An 18,525-nucleotide genomic window follows, 5' to 3' on the forward strand; every position below is an offset into this window, starting at 1 on the left:
TTGGAAGAAGAAAATGAACTTTCTTTATGTGAACCCACTGGCTGTCACGAGCAGGCTGGAAGCTGCTCCTTCCAGCTACTTGTGTTCTAACACAGTAACCTGAATCCTAGCCCTGGGCTTGGCGTTGGTCCTGGCTGCCTCCAGTTTTTCGCAAAGTTTGGATTAGCTGACCGTGATGTGTAATCAGCCCCAGGCTCCGTCCTGAGTGCTCCCTTGGCGGTGGGATGGCATTTGAGCGAGAGAGGAGGCTACTTCTGGCAGGTTGAAGGCAACTCCATTCCAGACCTTTAATTTTGCCGCGTCCTCTGCTCACTTCGTCTCTCCCTGTTCCCACCATTAGGGCCTGGGCTGGTGAGAGGTACAGAGGGAGACAAAAGGAGCAGGCACACTCACGTGGGGTGTTAACTCGGGATTCAGTTTATCCAAGCGAAGGCGTTGGAAAGTGTGCTCGAGGGGTCGCCGCAGCCGGGAGAGGGGCTGGGGCTCCCGGGCAGGGTCCTGGGTGCCGTCCCACCCGCGGGACGGGCGCGGGGCGGGCGGGCTGGAGTTCCCGCGTCCAGGCCGAGCGGGGGGCTGTCCGGGAGGAGGCGGGGGAGCAGCCGGGGACCAAAATAGGAGCCGCCGTGGGCTGGCGCTGCACCAGCAGGCGGCCTCCGCCGCGCCGCGCTGCGCTTCCAAAGATGGTCAGAGGGTCCGGGGGCACCGTCGCCCCCGCTCGCTGCTAGCCGGGTTCCGCACCACTGCCCGGAGCCGCCGCCGAAGGTGAGTGCGGGGCAGGGCGCAGACAATGGCCGCGCGGGGCCGGGAGCGCGGGGCACCGGGACCCGGCACCGGTACCGGACGGCGGGAGGCGCCCGCAGCCGAGCCCCGCTCCAGGCCCTGCGCGGGAACGCGGGCCCCGGTCGCCGGGCGGAGCGGAGCACGGGCTGGCCGGCCCGGCCGCCTTCCTTTCTCTCCGTCCTTTAGCAGAAAAGCCCAGGGCTTCCCCGGTCTGGGACTGCTTCTCCCCTTGTGTTGCGATCACCCCTTTGGTGGCATCTCGATTTGATTTGAAAGGGAGACCGAGCTAGGGAAAAGGTTGAATTGGGGCCGAAGCGAGGCGATCGGGGTGACCCCTCGGGATCTCGGCTAAGACCGCCAGCCGAGGACGGGGCTCATGGGGGAGCAAGTCGACTGGACAGCCGAAAAATCCGGGGGGCCTCATTTCCGGCTCGAGCTACTCTTGGTTTCAATGGATCACCATACAAATTATGAAACAGTCCAACCACGTTTTGCCTTTGTTACGTGGGTGCTGAGCTTAAGTGTAGTTTTGGAGGATATCCGATGCTAAACCGGTTCTAGTGATCGGAATATTTACCATTGATTATTCGAGACCATGTGCAAACAATGAAAACGCGTTTATTTCCTGTTTATTGCAGCCATGGCTCTAAAAGGACAAGAAGATTATATTTACCTTTTCAAGGATTCAACGCATCCAGTGGATTTTCTGGGTGCATTCAGAACATTTTACGTGGATGGATTATTTACTGATATTACCCTTCAGTGTCCTTCAGGCATAATCTTCCGTTGTCACCGAGCTGTTTTAGCCGCTTGCAGCAATTATTTTAAGGCAATGTTCACAGCTGACATGAAAGAAAAATTTAAAAATAAAATAAAACTCTCCGGCATCCACCATGATATTCTAGAAGACCTTGTCAATTATGCATACACTTCCCAAATTGAAATAACTAAAAGAAATGTTCAAAGCTTGCTGGAAGCAGCAGATCTGCTACAGTTCCTTTCAGTAAAGAAGGCTTGTGAGCAGTTTTTGGTAAGGCACCTGGATATTGATAATTGCATTGGAATGCACTCCTTTGCAGAATTTCATGTGTGTCCAGAACTAGAAAAGGAATCTCGGAGAATTCTGTGTTCAAGGTTTAAGGAAGTGTGGCAACAAGAAGAATTTCTGGAAATCAGCCTTGAAAAGTTTCTCTTTATCTTGTCCAGAAAGAATCTCAGTGTTTGGAAGGAAGAAGCTGTCATAGAGCCAGTTATTAAGTGGACCGCTCATGATGTAGAAAATCGAATTGAATGCCTGTATAACCTACTGAGCTATATCCACATAGGCATAGATCCACTGTACTTAAAAACAGCGTTAGGCCTTCAAAGAACCTGCCTACTAACGGAAAATAAGATACGCTCTCTAATATACAACGCCTTGAATCCTATGCAGAAGGAGATTTCCCAGAGGTCCACAGCCACCATGTACATCATTGGAGGCTATTACTGGCATCCTTTATCAGAGGTTCATATATGGGATCCTTTGACAAATGTTTGGATTCAGGGAGCAGAAATCCCAGATTATACCCGAGAGAGCTATGGGGTTACATGTTTAGGACCCAACATTTATGTAACGGGAGGCTACAGGACAAACAACACGGAAGCTCTTGACACAGTGTGGATATATCACAGTGAAAGTGATGAATGGACTGAAGGTTTACCGATGCTCAATGCCAGGTATTACCACTGTGCAGTCACCTTGGGAGGCTGTGTCTATGCCTTAGGTGGTTACAGAAAAGGGGCTCCAGCAGAAGAGGCTGAGTTCTATGATCCATTAAAAGAGAAATGGCTTCCTATTGCAAACATGATTAAAGGTAAGTCTCGATTTTGTTTATCCTGTATTTTTTTAGATGCCTGGAGTTAGGTCAGCAGTCTCACTTCCCTTGCAAGTAACTTTAAAAAGAATTTATTGGCCGGGAGTGGTCACACATGCCTGTGGCCCCACCTACCCAGGAGGGAGGTAGGAAGATGGCAGCCAGGACACAAGGGGGAGACCCCATCTGAAAAACAAACTAAAAAAACCCAAAAGGGCTGGTGGAGTGGCTCAAGTGGTAGACCGCCTGCCTAGCCAGCATGAGGCCCTGAGTTTAATCTTCAGTACTGGAAAAAAAAAAAAAAAGATCAGTTTGGGATGTTCTCCAGGAACCGTAGTTAAGATTAATGTTGCACACAATAGGGTAGTCCTAACTTATCTGAAAGTCATGTCATTAAAGAATGTTACTCAAGCTAGAATTTATATAAGGAAATAATATTCATTCTACTTACCCTGTATCTTTTATTCAGGTCTTCCCTAGATTGTGCTTCAAGTATTAAGAATACATATTTAACTCAAATGACGAGACAAACCTGGTTAGCTTTATTAATTTGTGTTTTAATATTTTTAAACTTGTTCTTAAAATCAGACCCTTTCAATTCTTTTATTACCAGGTTTTTTGTTTTGTTTTGTTTTGTTTTTTTGAGACAGGGTCTTGCTGTGTAGCCCAGGCTGGCCTTGAACTCATGATCCTCCTGCTTTTGTCTCCCAAGTACTGGGATTATAGATGTGCCCATCATGCCTGGCCCTTCAGTTCTACCTTTTACCCAACATACTGGTCATCTCTCAACAAGTCCTTCATTAAAATTTTGGAAGGTTTAGTCTCTACAGGATGTCACAAAAGACATTTACCTCAGGATTGGAGATGAATTATTTCTGCTTTTTTGTGATGTAGGCTTGCCCCTTCGAATAAAGGAGAGAGGCAGATACCATAGCTTTCCTCACGTGGCCCACACAGCCAAGCCCATGGCTGGATGTCAGTATCTGTCTGATAAATGTGTACTTTCTCTTTTGCTTGGGGATATTATTAGCCTCGCTGTCCTTCCCTCCCACTGGAAAAATAGTCATACTTAATGCATTACATTTATTCACTGGTGCTGGGGACTTGTACAAAAACAGCTGGTAGATTGTTACCAAATTTGTGTCATTTTGTCCAAAATGTTTCTTCCCAGGCCTTTCTGTTTCTTTTTTAACACTAGCGAGGGTGTGGGAATGTGACCTGCTCTGGAAATCTGACCTGGTGTGATCTTTGGACACCAGCAGGAAGCCGGAAGGCAGAATGGTTTGGGGATTAGGTACACTGCTTCAGAAGCTACACTGCCTGGGTCCAAACCCCAACTTTCTACTTCCTGGTGAGCGGGGCCAGATTGTTCAGTGTGTCTTGGGCCCCAGTTTTACCGTCTATCTGATGGGGATGACATTACATGGTTTAGAGTCATTGAGAGGATTAACTAAATTTGTGAAGCACCTAGAACAGTGTGTGGCACAGAGTGACTCCTCAGAAAATGTTAGGCCCTATTGCCATGAACGTCAACTTTGACAAGGTAGAGATGTCTTTCATATTAAACAGGACCACTCCCATGCAGGTCTGCAGGTGCAGCGTTGGTTGGTAGGGTGGGAGAAAGCAGCAGAGAGCCCGTTGCTGTTGCTTCTCTGGCTTTGCCTGACCTTGACCATCACGAACTGATGTGGAGGATGGTGCTGAGTGCCTACTCCTCTCATATAAAAGAAACAAGAAAAATCCAAATATTTTAGCAACTATTCTTTTATTATTATTTTGGTAGTACTGGGGTTTGAACTCAAGGTCTCATGCTTGTTAGGCAGGCACTTTTACCACTTGAGCCACTCCACTAACCCTTTTTTGTGATGGGTTTTTTCAAGATAGAGTCTCGAACTATTTGCCCAGGGCTGGCCTCGAACAGTGATCCTCCTGATCTCTATCTCCTGAGTAGCTGGGATTACAGGTGTGCGCCACCAGCACTCGAATGTAAACCTGGACATGTTTCTGCTTCTGTTTCTCAATGGTGAGATAAGTGTCAATGATTTTGTAGTTTAGAGTACATTTCTTTGTGGATGGAAGTTTATTACTTCATTGAAACTTTGAAAATTATATTTCAAACAATGCTTGATGAAAAGAAAATGCTTTAAGTGTGTATCAACCTAGAAAGAAAGCCATATATGTTTTTGCCTTAAATTTGGTTGAATGGGAGACCCCCCCAAACCCACAAAACTTCCCCCGACCTGCCAGCTGGGCTTGAAATTCTAGAGATTTATTCTTCTAATTTGAGCTTTTGATCCTTGTTTTGATCTGGTCAACCCGGGGAAGGCTAACACGCAGTCAGTTTTGTGAAGTTTTGACTTGTACTGTTCCAATGGGTAGACTCATACCAAAATTTCCCAGTTTTTCTAGAAAGGATAATATTATTTTTTCTTGGTTTGTTTTATTTTGTAGTCATGAAGTATATTATCTCTCTGGTAAGGAAGGTTTAATTTGGGTGACGTAAAATTTCAAATTCATTTCCTTTTTTGGTTTAGGAAGAGGATGTACAGAGAAGAAATAAACACTGGCTGCCTTGGAACCTTTAAGTCTTTCTTTTTTCATCATAACTGTCTTGCTTATAAATTTACTTTTACTTTGAAGTTGAAATGAAAAGGAGATAAAACTGCCACAGACACAGACAGTGCTAATGAAAGTTGGTTGAAAGACCAACTGGATGCTCTCAACCCAAGTGAGCCTCTCATCATTTCTCTCCTCCTCGTCCCCCACTGGACCGATTTCCTCCTCCTCCTAACTTCTCTGTGACATCAGGGTCTCCCAGTTTTCCCAGCTCAGGACCTCACAGTCAGTCTTGTTTGTCTTGGACTCAGCCAGGTGTCTGTCCTGTTCCTCCACACGCAAAGCCCTTTCTAAGTCAAAAAACTCTGTTTCTCACCTAGCCCAACACTGATGTCTTTCTGACTCCTCTCCTCCTTCCTTTTCAGTCCCTACCTTCTTTTATTTAAAAAGTCCTGTGGAATTAAGTCCATGTTTTTAGGGGAGCACAGGGTCTTTTGCCATGTGCTTCAAGTTACTGTACCAGCCTTAATTCCAATGTGACAATTTCCAGTGTGCCAACCATCCTAGTCAAACTGGACCACTTGACATTGCCCAGGAAGCCTTTCTGCTGGCCTTTCTTCTGCTGAGCTTTGCTGTCACCTCTGCTTGCCAAATCCTCCTACCAAGGCCCACGTCAAATTCTGCCACCTTCTGCTAGGCATTCCCTAGTCAAAAGCAATGTCTTGTTGCTCTTCCAATTCATTATAGTCTGCCTCCTTTTTTGTGATACCTTTTCCATTCTGTAACTATGTTCTGATTATTTCTCACTCTCTTAAAACAGCACGAGAACATTTCCTTTTTCCTTTGTATTCCTCATGGCACCTAGCACTGTGCCTTTCATCTACCCTCAGTAACAACAAAACCGTAAGAAACTTAACTCAGTAGTCATCCAAAAAGGAATGAGCAATCTAAATATGTGATTTTCCTTTTCTTTTCCCCTATAGCACTAGGGCTTGAACTCAGGGCCTCATGCTTGCTAGGCAGGCACTTTTACCACTTAAGCCAGTCTGCCATACCTAAAGATGTGATTTTAATTGGCACACAGGTGTGGGAAATGCTACTGCCTGTGTCTTACATGAAGTTATCTATGTCATTGGCGGCCATTGCGGCTACAGAGGAAGCTGCACCTATGACAAGGTGCAGAGCTACAATTCAGACATCAATGAGTGGAGCCTCGTCACCTCCAGTCCACACCCAGGTAACAAAATACCATCTCAAATCATGTATGTCCCGATTCAGTTCATCAGCATAAGGGATAGCTAAGAATGGGTGGAAAAAGGAAATGCTAATTTTATAGTAGACCACATTTTAACAGCTCAAAATAGCTATCCATTTACAATAATCATAATTAATTCTGATTACATTATATCTACAAACATTCCTCTGATGTCTTTATGCAATATATTTTAAACCTGTGTGTTTGAAAGTGATTCCTTTCTAACTTTTTTTCACTTATGTTCCTTTTTTTTTTTTTGGTGGGATTGGGATTTGAACTCAGGGCTTTATACTTGCAAAGCAGGCACTCTACCTTTTGAGCCACACCTGCAGTCCATTTTGCTCTGGTTGTTTTGGAGATGGGGGTCTCAAAAAGTATTTGCCCTGGCTGATATCAAACCATGATCCTCCTGATCTCAGCCTCCCAAGAGCCCAGCACTTGTGTTCTTTTTTTGTGTTCCCTTTTCCTTTGTTATGTGCTTTCTTTCATTTACTACATGCATTACGCAAAGCACAGTTTATTATAGAGTTCAAAAACACTAGTCTGTCCATCAGCTATGAGGAGCAGTACCTGGAGATTGAAGGTCAGCAGGAGGTTATTTTTGTCTTAGAAGTGTGTTCTTTCTGGGTTCCAATTATGTTAAGCACTGATTCCTAGGTGTCGCAGAGACATACGTTGATATTATCTCAACAGTCATAAAGGAGAACGAATGACCTGCCTCCTGTGATGACTTCTTCTCTGACTTGTCTCTGGAAAGCGCTCAGGGGGAGCATAGTGTTAGCCTGTTGCAGGGCCTGGCTTCAAGCTCAGCAGTGGAGCATGTGCATAGCATGTGTGAGGCCCTGGATTCAACCCCCAGCATGAGGAAAAAAAGTTTTTAGCCTGTTATAGTTACGTCATATGTTTAAGATTTTTTTCATTAGGGAAAATTCATATCACGATGTCATCATATTATTTTGAATCATTTTTCTGTAGAGCATCAGGGTTTCACAGGGCTCACTGGAGAGGGCTTGAACCATCTGAGGACAATAGTAATGGCTGACTTTCTTGAGTACATACTGTTCTCTTTGCAGGTACTATCTTAACTCCTTCTGCAGCTCTGTGAGCAGGTGCAGTGGAGGCTTACTAACTTAGAACAGACAACTAACTTTCCTGCGGTCACACAGTTTGAGAGTAGTGGAGCAGGATCCACATTCTAACAGTCTTGACTCCAGAACCTGAGCTGTGGCCACTAAACAAGCAATCTGCCTCTCCTTAAGAGAGCAGACGTCCTGCTTTTGGCCCAGGGAGCTGTTTCCACTTCATACGTCAGCTCTCTCATCTTGTGACTCAGGTGGAGCACACCAGAGTCTGCTACTGCATGTCCACATGCCACAGGCTTTTTGCATAAGAAGAAATTCAGCTATCAGCTGCCCTGGTACTGACCACATCATAGAATGTGTGAACTTTGATCTAGTAGTTCAGATATACACCATAGACTCTCCTCCACTTTCTGTTGTGGCCGATGAAATTATAGTGGGGAGTAATGATAGGTCACGCTGAGTAATAGCTAGTATTTACTCAGTATGTGCTAGGCACTACCTATCCCAATAATTTTATTTATATTAATTTGTTTGTACTTGCCAGCTTTGTGTTACTACAATAGGATACCTGAGGAAATGAACGTATAAAGAAAAAAGGTTTATTTAGTTCACAGTTTGGAGGTTCAAATCCAAGATTGGGTGGTTCATTGGTTTGGCCTCTGATGAGAGCACTGGGATGGCAATGGATGGCTGGGGCACATGTCAGAGTAGGTGGTCACCTCAGAGCCAGGAAGCAGAGTAAGAGAGGACTGGCATGCCCCTGATGACCTAAGGACTTCCCATATGGCCCCAGTTCTTAAAGGACCATAGTACCTCCCATGCCACCTTGGGACCAGGTCTTTACATATAGCCCTTTGGGGGACACTAGCCACATCCAGACTGCAGCATTATTTAAACGTCATACTAACTCTGTAAGATAGGCAGGAACTGTTATTTTACAGGCCACTGAGGGACAGTGACATTAAGTAAACTGCCCAAGGTTAGCCAGCTAGTGCCTATTAGAAGTGAGGTGCCATCCCAGACAGTCTGCTTGGCACCAACCCTTCATCTCATTATGTCTTTCAAAACTCATGTTACCACCTTATCGTTAGGTATTACTTTATTTTGTGGTCAGCCTTTATCTTTCCAAAGAATATCCAATACATGAAAAACCAGAGTGACAAATTAGAGGACAGTTTTTACACAGTAAAATCAATATATATTTCAGCCAGGTGCCGGTGGCTTACACCTGTAATCCTAGCTATTCAGGAGGCAGAGATCAGGAGGATCACAGTTTAAGGCCAGCCCAGGCAAATAGTTCCAAAGACCCTATCTTGAAAAACCCAGCACAGAAAAAGGCAGTGGAATGGCTCAAGGTGTAGGTCCTGAGTTCAAACCCCAGTAACAAATATATTATATATATATATAATATATATAATATATTTGGTAAGGAGATTCCTTTAAAAATAACTATCCTATAACATATATAAGCTACATATAGCTTATTAATTACTTGAAAAAGAGTCTAAAAGGCAGTGTGACTTGAAAGTAGTATTAGTAGCTGTGGAAATTGAAAATCAATCCAAAAAATTAAATTATAGCATAAATCAATAGGAACAGACAATTGCACTTACAGAGTTTTAATTTACATTGAACTTTTTTCATGTAGTATTAAAATGTATATTAAATTGGCACACTGAGATATACTGTTTGGCTTTCACAGGGCTTAAAATATTTTTAACCTGTCTTGTTAATAAAATTTAAAATTCAGGAGATTTCAAATAAAAATTGTGATTTCTGGCCTTTAAAATAATTAGGTTTGGTAGCGATCACTGGAGCCAAGTAATAGCTGTCATTGTGACATGAGACTTCCATTATCCATTTCACCCAGTACCTCTAGTTCTGGTTACATCACAGATCAGGGCCTGTGCTGTTGTTTTTCTTACTCCTGGCCTACTTCACTCAGCCAGTCTATGGTCTCCTTCAGCTCTTGAAGGCATTTGCATCTGCATCCGTTGAAATATAGCCAAAGATGCGTTTTTGTTGTTGTTGCTAGGGAATCTAACCCAGGGCCTCACATAATCACACCACTGAGCCAGAACCTCAGACCATGCAAGGTCTGCTTCTTACGCACTTTGGTGACACCGCCTGGGGAGTGCAAAATAGTGTCCTTGAGTCTGTCTGATACAGATACATAGCCTAGACTGGGAGGAAATGACTGCTGATATTTTCAAAGGGTAATATAAATGTTGTCTTTGATCTTAACCCCTTAATGGGTAGGTTTGTATAATTGAAAAATATGGAACTTTAACGTCATTAAATTCAAGATAACATTTATTATTGTTCATATTTTCTTTGTGTGCCTGTGTGTGTGTATCTGGTGCTTGGGGTGGTACTCAGGGCCTGTGCATGCTAGGCAAGTGCCTTGTCACTGAGCACATCCCTGGCCTTTCAGGTAATGTTGATTAGGATACCCTACACTGGGAGAGGAGTATTCTAGTGATTTTGTAAGACATAAATGTGATTAAGTGCTACTCTACCTCCACAGGAACTCAGGATGGAGTAGCAAGTATACGTACTTACCAGAAATATCAGTCAATCTTTAGTTAAAGTTGTATGCAAATAAGTGCTATTGAATTTTAATAGAGGCCAGCAGGCATGGTGGCTCATGATTGTAGTCCCAATTACTCAAGCAGTAGAAATCAGAAGCATGGCAGTTCTCGGCCACTCTGAGCAAAAAGTTACCAGTACCCCATCTCAACAAACAAGCCTGCGATTGGTGGTGTGGTGCATGCCAGTAACACCTGCTACACAAGAGATGTAGGTAAGAGAATTATGGTCCAATTACATCCCTGGGCAAAAAGTGCCAGAGTCTATCTGAAAAATAACTAAAAAACAAAAAGGGCTGGAGGCATGGTTCAGGTGGTAGAGCACTGGCCCACTTGCCTAGAAATCTGAGGTCCTGAGTTTAAAGCCCACCAAGAGGAAGGAGGGAGGGAGGGAGGGAAAGAAAGAAGGAAGAAGGGAAGAAAGAAAAAGGAGAAGGGAGGGGAGGGAAATTAGACTCAAGAGCATAAGTCTAACTAAGGGAAATCTGGAAATCTTAGTATAGTTCCAGAATTAAAGAATGACCACAATTAAGGAAGGCAGGTTTTGAGGAAGGGTTTGTCTGCAGGAAGTCAGTTCAGTAAGGCAGGCAGAAGGGAAGGTTGCAGGTATATTCTATTAGGTGGGGGTAGACATGAATGAACAGGTCGGAAGAGGGGAGAAAGGAAGATAGTATGGAAGGCTTCAGTTTGGGAGCATATCATGGAGGCCTTTGAGTGGCAGTTTGGAGAATTTAAAAAATGGAAACCCATCGAAGCTTTCAGACATTAATTTGTGATCAGTGTGTATGTGTCGCTGAGGATGGACACCCATGGCCTCATGCGTGCCAAACTTGCACTTTCCTACTGAGCTACACCTGCAGTCTCCTCAGTTCTTATTTTAAGATGAGAACTCCTGCTGAGTGTGGTGGTGCATACTGTAATCCCAGCATTTGGGAGGCTTAGGCAGGAGGATCAAGAGTTTGAGGTCAGTTTAGGCTGTGTCGTGAGACCCTGTATGTAGAAGATGAAGAAGAGTGCCTTTCAGAGTAAGTTGTGAAAAAGGCAGAAAGCAGGGAGATTTGCTAAGAATATGATAACAAACTGGGTGAGAAACACCGGCAGCCTGATGAAGTGGTAGGAGGAGAAAAGAGGGTCAGATGTGAGGAATGTTACAGATTAAACAGCTGGTTGTTTCCTTGGTAGATTGAGGGAGAGAAAGGAGTTGACAGTAATCCCCGGACCACAGGTAGTTGCATGGGAGGATGGAGAGAACAGAAGGAGCCACCCAAGGGGGAGAAGAGGAGAGATGATGTACTCTGTAGTGTAGGGCTGAAGAACTCTGGGTGACCCAAAAGTGCTGCATACAGAGATGAGGGATTGTGTGTTTGGGTGATGGCTGAGTGTGAGGATGAATGAGATGCCTTCCTGGCGAGGACCAGCAGGATGGCTGTGGGCAGAGCGTTGGCAACCAGGCTAAACTGAGGGATGAGCTCAGGAAGGAGAAGGCGGGAAGAGCAGGAAGGGGCAGCTCCTGATAGGGGAGGAGCACCTGTAGGCAGAGCATTCTCTCCTGGCTCTGCCATTTAGTACCCACCTAACTTTGGGCAAGAGGGTTAGGCTGCTGACCTTACTTTCCAGGAAGGAAAGACGTCAGATTCCATAAGCCTTACGGTCCTTTCAGGGGCAAAACTCTTAGAGCAAAGAAAATGAGATCAATTCACTTGGTTTGCCTCCGAATCCCAATGTTGCCTTGGTTGTATACCATGGAAAACTGAATACAGACACCGTGAACTTGTGTTTGGTATCTGAGTGTAAATTCTTGGAGCCGTGACAGGTAGCATCATTCTCACGCGTGATTTGAAATTGTTCATTCGTTCATCATTCATTTGTCAAACAGACATTTGCCGAGTGCTGCTTATGTTTTCTTACGTACGTTGTGCCCGGAGCACAGCAGACATGACACAGTCCCTTGGCTAAAGGGACTTAGCCAACTCCCTTACAGTTGTTGACTGACAAGAAAAAAAAAAGGCAGTTACAGCTGAGGAAGAATTCCATCAACAGTAACAGACACCCAAAAAAACTAGATAGCATTTGTTGCCCTCAACACAGAAACTAATGCAGATACTTTAAGGGGACAGAGGCCAATAGGAGAAGGGGACCAGGAACTAGAGAAAAGATTAGTTTAAGAAGAATTAACCTAGAAGGTAACCACATGCACAGGAAAGCAATGCGAGTCAACTCCCTGTATAGCTATCCTTATCTCAACCAGCAAAAACCCTTGTTCCTTCCTATTATTGCTTATACTCTCTACAACAAAATTAGAAATAAAGGCAAAATAGTTTCTGCTGGGTATTGAGGGGGTGGGGGGCAGAGGGAGGGGGCGGAGTGGGTGGTAAGGGAGGGGGTGGGGAGAAGGGGGGAGAAATGACCCAAACATTGTATGCACATATGAATAAAAAAAAATTAAATTAAAAAAAAAACAGTAACAGACACTGTGTTGTATTTAGATAACAAAAGAAAAACTATTAGGAATTGCTTTATTTTAAACATTTTTGTTGCTAAAAGAAGATTGAGGATTTTCTTGGTGAACTTTTAATAAGTTAAGAACCTATTCAAATTTCAAACTTCAACTTGTTCAAACTTTGAACTTTGAACAAGATGAGAAAGGCCTAGTAATCTCATTGTTGAATTCCACCAACTGAACCATTATTAATTTTCTAATAAGCATTGATGGGAATGATTAATTTATGTAAGCAATGTTTCACAAGTACTTAAAACAACTAATCCTATAAAAATTCTACATCTGTCTAACCAGGGACTGGGTATAGTGGTGTAAACCTATAATCCTAGCTACTTGGGAGGTGGAGATCAGCAGCATTGTGGTTTGAGGCCAGCCCTGGCAAAAAGTTAATGAAACCATATTTTCAAGCTGGGTGCGTCTCATCTGAGGCCAGCCCTGAGCAAAAACACGAAACCTATATGAAAAATAATCCAAAGCAAAAAAGGGCTGGGGATGTGATTCAAGTTGTAGAGTGCTGGCTTAGCAACCATAAGTCCCTGGGTTCAAACCCCAGTATTACCAAAAGCAAACAAACAAAAGAAAAGTAGAATTCTTATTTTCTTGGATGTCAGAAGCTTGAGAATATTATGTGGAGTCAAAGTAAAAATTCCTGTCTTCTGAGACTTTCCTTAGCCGTCTAACCTATCCAGCAGGTGCCGTACTGAGAAGACAGTGTCTTCCATTGTTAAAGGAGATCACATCACTGATTGCACTTTCTTCCATACCATGGTGTGGGCTCATATTCACATTTGTTTGTCAAACAAGGATGTATGGAATCCTTACAAAGTGCCAGACACTGGTCATTCTCCAGCTGGGAGTGGAGTGTGGCACAACTCCTACATCGCTAGGAGGGCGAGAGACATGGAGCAAGATGCATTTGGGTAATGAGAGTCTGCAGAGAGAATTAAAACATGGTGATGTGGTAGAGGTGCCTGGCTGGCCACCACAGGTCAGATGGCCAGGGAAAGCCTCTGAGGTGGTACTAAGGTAAGACCTGAGCGACAAGAAGGCAGAAGGAGCAGCAATGCCATTGGCAGTTGCAATGCTACTGACAAACCTTCTTCTTTGAGGGCTGCAGTTAGGAGTGTGTCAGTGTGACTTTATGGTTGCTACTCCCAGAAAATGAGTTAACAGGAAGAGGCTAGGAATGATGTTAAAAGGGGATGTGGAGGAAACAGGGGAGGGACGAGGGTGTGGCACAGAAGATGTGGGAGGCACTGTTTAAGGAGTCGCTCAGTGACCCCGGGAGTGATGCCTGCCTATGCTTTGTACCTTGTCACAGCTCTGAGAAGTAGAGGAAGTGGAGTTGTGAAACAGTGGGGTGCCTTGACGAGCCAGCAGGTTTGAGCGTGGAGGAGACTTCCAACCGCAGGACCCAGATCCCACAGCACCCTCTGCTCTCAGACGCCTTTCATAGCATCTGGGTCTGAGGATGGGGTACTGCTGTCACCTGGCTGTGTGCTTCTCTCACTTCCGGCATCCTTACCAGGACCAGCAGTGTAAAAGAAGCTAGCTAAGCCATCGTGTGACAGTTGACACTACAGATTGCCTAGCCCTGGTTACAGGACAGCTGTTGAGACCTGGAGGAACCTACACTAGTTAACTACTGTGTTGTCCTGTAAGGAGGACGCAGCCACTGCCCTCTTTCAGACAGGTGTCAAATAAAAGCAATCCTGAAGGATGGTAGTCTGAGGGATGACTTCTTGTCATCCTGCAGAGCCAGTTTAAGAGCTGACATAGTATCCTTTCCCCTGAGAGATAATGGCTGAGTGGTGCTAACAGGTGATTGGAATCAAATGGTTGGGGTTGGATTTTAAGCCTCAGTATGAGGTTGTGTGTCCCAATCAAAATGCCCCCACTACTCTATTTGTGTGTGCTAAATTGTAAAGGACCGTTACATCTCCACACTATGGTAGCTCTTTGTGTTTTTGCTTTTGGTGGTACTGGGGTTTGAACTCGAGCCTCACACTTGCAAGGTAGGCTCTCTTATCTCTTGAGTGCCTTCACCAGCCCATTTTTGTGATGGGTTTTTTTCAAGATAGGGTCTCAGAAACTGCAATCCTCCTGATCTCTGCTTCCTGAGTAGCTAGGATTACAGGTGTAAGTCACTGGCACTGGCTTTACAATAGTTCTTGTGTTTGTTGTCCTAATAAAAATTTGCTCTTTTTTCTTTTCAAAAAGAATATGGATTATGCTCAGTTCCGTTTGAAAACAAGCTATATCTCGTGGGTGGACAAACTACGATCACGGAGTGCTATGACCCCGAACAGAACGCATGGAGAGAGGCAGCACCCATGATGGAAAGGAGGATGGAGTGCGGGGCTGTCACCATGAATGGGTGCATCTATGTCACCGGAGGGTACTCCTATTCAAAGGGGACATACCTCCAGAGCATTGAGAAATACGACCCAGACCTTAATAAGTGGGAAATAGTGGGCAACCTTCCAAGTGCCATGCGGTCTCATGGATGTGTTTGTGTGTATAACGTCTGATTGAATCTACAGGCTTGACCAGGTCCTCACTGTGTGGAGTATAGTAAAAAGAATGCAGCATTTGGAGTCCCTTACTTGTTACTGTGGTTTGCCCCATGACAGGGGATTGACAAATTCTAATTCCTATAATCCTACCCATTCCAAACCCAGTGATGAATGGTCAAGAAAAATCTTATGGAGACGTACAGTTGAATCAGTGGGGTTAACCTCTATAATCTCTGCTTTTCAAAGATAGTATGGAATAGCTGACACTTGGTAAAAGGTGAAATATCTTGGAGTGAATATTTTCTTCCTGGTAGCATCAACACTGGGTACAGGTCAAAGTCATTCTATGTAACAAGATACCTTTAAAGAGCCTGTGATATAATAGATAGTGTATACTAAGGTTCTATTTAGCTAGCAGGAGTTTAAAATTTAAAGAGGGAATCTTCTCTACTTCTGTAAAATGAACACTTAAAAATTTTTCCCCTTAGAACTATGTAGATTGTGGACTTTAAGTACAGTTTTTTTCCTTCGTAAGTGTATGTAATTTATTGTTACTATTCTTTTCTTACTGACTACCAAGATATGCAAAATCCTGTGCAAAAGATTATTACTGTTCAAAGAGTTTACAGACTAAATTTGAAAGAATAGCAGGTATAAAAGCTGCAGAGAAAATAGTCAAGTGTTTGCTAAGGGCTATTTTCAATTTTCAGCTATGATATCAATTGCTAATTTAGTTGTATTTAGTTTACGCGTGTTGGGAAGGTTCTCTTTTTAAAGGATAGTTACATATCTGCATATAAAATTGAAGTTTAGAGCCGGAAAGCGTGTAGATCAATTGTGATATAGTAGAAAATACACTGACGAGAAGAACTTGACCTTCATTTCCCAGCTCTACCACTAACTAGATTTCGTGACTTGAGTCACTGAACCTGTCAGTGACTGGAGCTTCCTAACCATGCACACTATCACTGTGGATCTTAGATGTGTCTGGATACAGACCCTCAATGCTTGTAACCAGGGGAGGCCTGGGTCCATTGTCTCCTGTTTGCCTACGGGGTCACCTCCCATATGTGCCACAATTTGAGAGAAGTTGGGAAACGCTGCTTATGTTAGCTCATCTAAACTTTTAGTTACCTGAGGCCAGCTGTACTGTACTCTTTTTTTTTTAAGAGACAATAACTGTTTTTCACTTTAAATACTGAAGTTTTACACTACTTCTGATTTTAAAAAATCTTTTAGAAAGACACTAATACATTCATTTCAGATGGCATTTTAAGTAGCTGCAATCCTTCAAGGAGGCCATATGGCACTACATAGTAGGGGCTGTAAAAACAACCATATCCTTTGCCCCTAAACTCATATATTTTTAAACTAAAGAATAATAACAGGAAAAGGTAAATGTATGAGAATGTTTGTGTCTGCATTATTTATAATAGTAAAAAATTGGAAAATTTTACATGTAAAAGGAGAAAGTGGGCTAATAAAAGTAATGATGTATACTGCTGTGACTAATTATTTGAAAGACTGTGGAAACATGGATGTGTCTGTGATAAGCAAATAAGCACAATACAAAATAGTATACACATGATGATTGTGAATGTAACATCTTCATGCATGTGGGAGGTAATATGCAAAGTACATTTGTTGTGTTCGTGTAAGGGAATACGGAATGTTTTTTAATTTATTTAAATCTTTAATATTACTTTGCATTTTCAATAAAAATAAATCACTGTATATGACTAAGACTGCTTGATTTGGGCAAATTGTGTTGAAGGACAGTCTGAATTTGTGAAACAAATTATAGACTATTTTAATCTTTAGTTATAGATTAATTTATTGTTCTTAAGAACATTTAGCAATTAATAGTAGACTAATAATATGTGGCCCAGTAGTGTTTTAGAAGTCTGTCTTTTGGAGAGATGAGAACAGTTGTAACCACCTTCTCCTCCTTCATCAGCTTATCACTTCCAACCTCTGGGAATTTTTTCCTGAAAGTTTCATCCTTAGTGAAACTTCCATTGTCTCACTTAGAGTGTTGATTGTTTTGAATGCACACTACATCTCTTGCCAGGTTTGACATCATGGACCACATATTATTCTTAGTACTCCCAAGGTTCTGCCACTTTAGATATATATGTACCTTATTTTTTGAAGGACAGTACTACAAATTATTTTTATAAAAAGCATTGTGGAGGTGCTTGAAGGATCTTGAAAACAGTTTGTGATCTGAGGTATTTAATTTGCTGCTTCTCAGAAATCCTTTTTTGCTATTCATTTGTATGTCTTCTGTCAGGGAGGCCAAGTTTTGAGTCACTGCAGTGTGAGTGAAAAATACTTTAATGTGTTTAAGTTTGAAAGGGATTGCTTTGGGACGACAAACACTGTTACGAAGGAAAACTATAGAGCTGATTTTAAGAGTGACTTAACTAAGATGACTTTAAAGTATTCAAATTTTAAAAATTGCTCTTTCTCTCAGGTTTTACTTTTAGTTGTTTAGCTAAAAGAGGATCAACATCTGGAGTGCTTGCTTAAAGGCATATTAACCTTGACTTTCCAGTCCCAGCAAGCATATCTCTGTGTCATGAACTCAATGTTTGTGTTTTCCCAAAGTTCTTATGTTGAAGCTCTAACTCCATGTGACTGTATTTGGACATAGGGCAAATACTGGAAGTAACTGAAGTTATGTGAGGTCCTAGGGGTGGGGCCTTCATCCAATAGGATGTGTCCTTACAAGCAGAGAGCCAGAAAGCCTGCCTGTACGTGCACTTGCTTTCACTGCCCCTCCCCTCCCCTTCAACACCCACCCCAAACTCAGCCATCTTGGGCTTCTGGCTTCCAGAACTGAGAAAGTAAGTTTAAGCCTCCCAGTGTATGGTGTTGTGTCATGGCAGCCTGAGCTGATGAATGCAGCCTGCAAAGGATATAGGCCTTTAGATGATGTAGTTTAGGTGCTGGATCAGATAGTAGAAGATAAACTGTCCCACAGACAACCATTCCTCACCCCACCACATGTGCAAAGCCAAACCATCTATTTTATTAGCCTGCAGATCTAGAAATCCAGCTTCATTTCTGCAGGCACTGTACACACAACTTTGAGTTTCTGTCTTCCTCACAGCGGTCCTCTCAAAGATGGAGTCTGCTGATGGTCTGCATTCTTTCCTGTGGAACAAGGGGGCTTGGACAGTCCACATCTCATCCCCAGCCTCAGAGGAGTCCGGAGCTATGACTGGCCAAGTGTCCTGATGGTTTGAGTGACAAGAACTGGTAGAGAAGGCATAGTAACTCGGAACAGGAGATACTGATGTCTTGCTTCTGGCCTTCTTACAGTTCCATCCCTGTCTTTTCCACACTTTGGTTATGAGAACCAACCAGTCCTGTTTGGTTTTGAATTGGGA

At 43.3% G+C, this 18,525-nt stretch overlaps 1 protein-coding gene across 2 annotated transcripts; it reads left to right on the plus strand.

The window, feature by feature from the left end:
- The first annotated feature begins 238 nt into the window (after positions 1-238).
- Positions 239-16,873, plus strand: Klhl23 (kelch like family member 23). 2 transcript variants are annotated; one of them, XM_074071062.1, is made up of 4 exons: positions 597-762; positions 1,419-2,633; positions 6,274-6,426; positions 14,835-16,873. In XM_074071062.1, exons 2-4 carry the CDS (start codon positions 1,421-1,423, stop codon positions 15,143-15,145), a joined length of 1,677 nt encoding a protein of 558 aa, XP_073927163.1. In that variant the 5' UTR covers positions 597-762; positions 1,419-1,420; the 3' UTR covers positions 15,146-16,873. The 2 variants fall into 2 exon arrangements, with proteins under 2 accessions (XP_073927164.1, XP_073927163.1); XM_074071063.1 differs by lacking the exon at positions 6,274-6,426 and having other exon boundaries at positions 239-762.
- Positions 16,874-18,525: the final 1,652 nt, after the last annotated feature.

Source organism: Castor canadensis, chromosome 4 (assembly GCF_047511655.1).
Source record: "Castor canadensis chromosome 4, mCasCan1.hap1v2, whole genome shotgun sequence".
NCBI lineage: Eukaryota > Metazoa > Chordata > Mammalia > Rodentia > Castoridae > Castor > Castor canadensis.

Bases quoted from the DNA above. Each gene is read 5' to 3' on its own strand.
- Klhl23 (XM_074071062.1), top strand. From the start codon at position 1,421: ATGGCTCTAAAAGGACAAGAAGATTATATTTACCTTTTCAAGGATTCA. The intron at 2,634-6,273 runs GTAAGTCTCGAT...ATTGGCACACAG, and splicing joins TATTGCAAACATGATTAAAG to GTGTGGGAAATGCTACTGCC. The intron at 6,427-14,834 runs GTAACAAAATAC...CTTTTCAAAAAG, and splicing joins CACCTCCAGTCCACACCCAG to AATATGGATTATGCTCAGTT.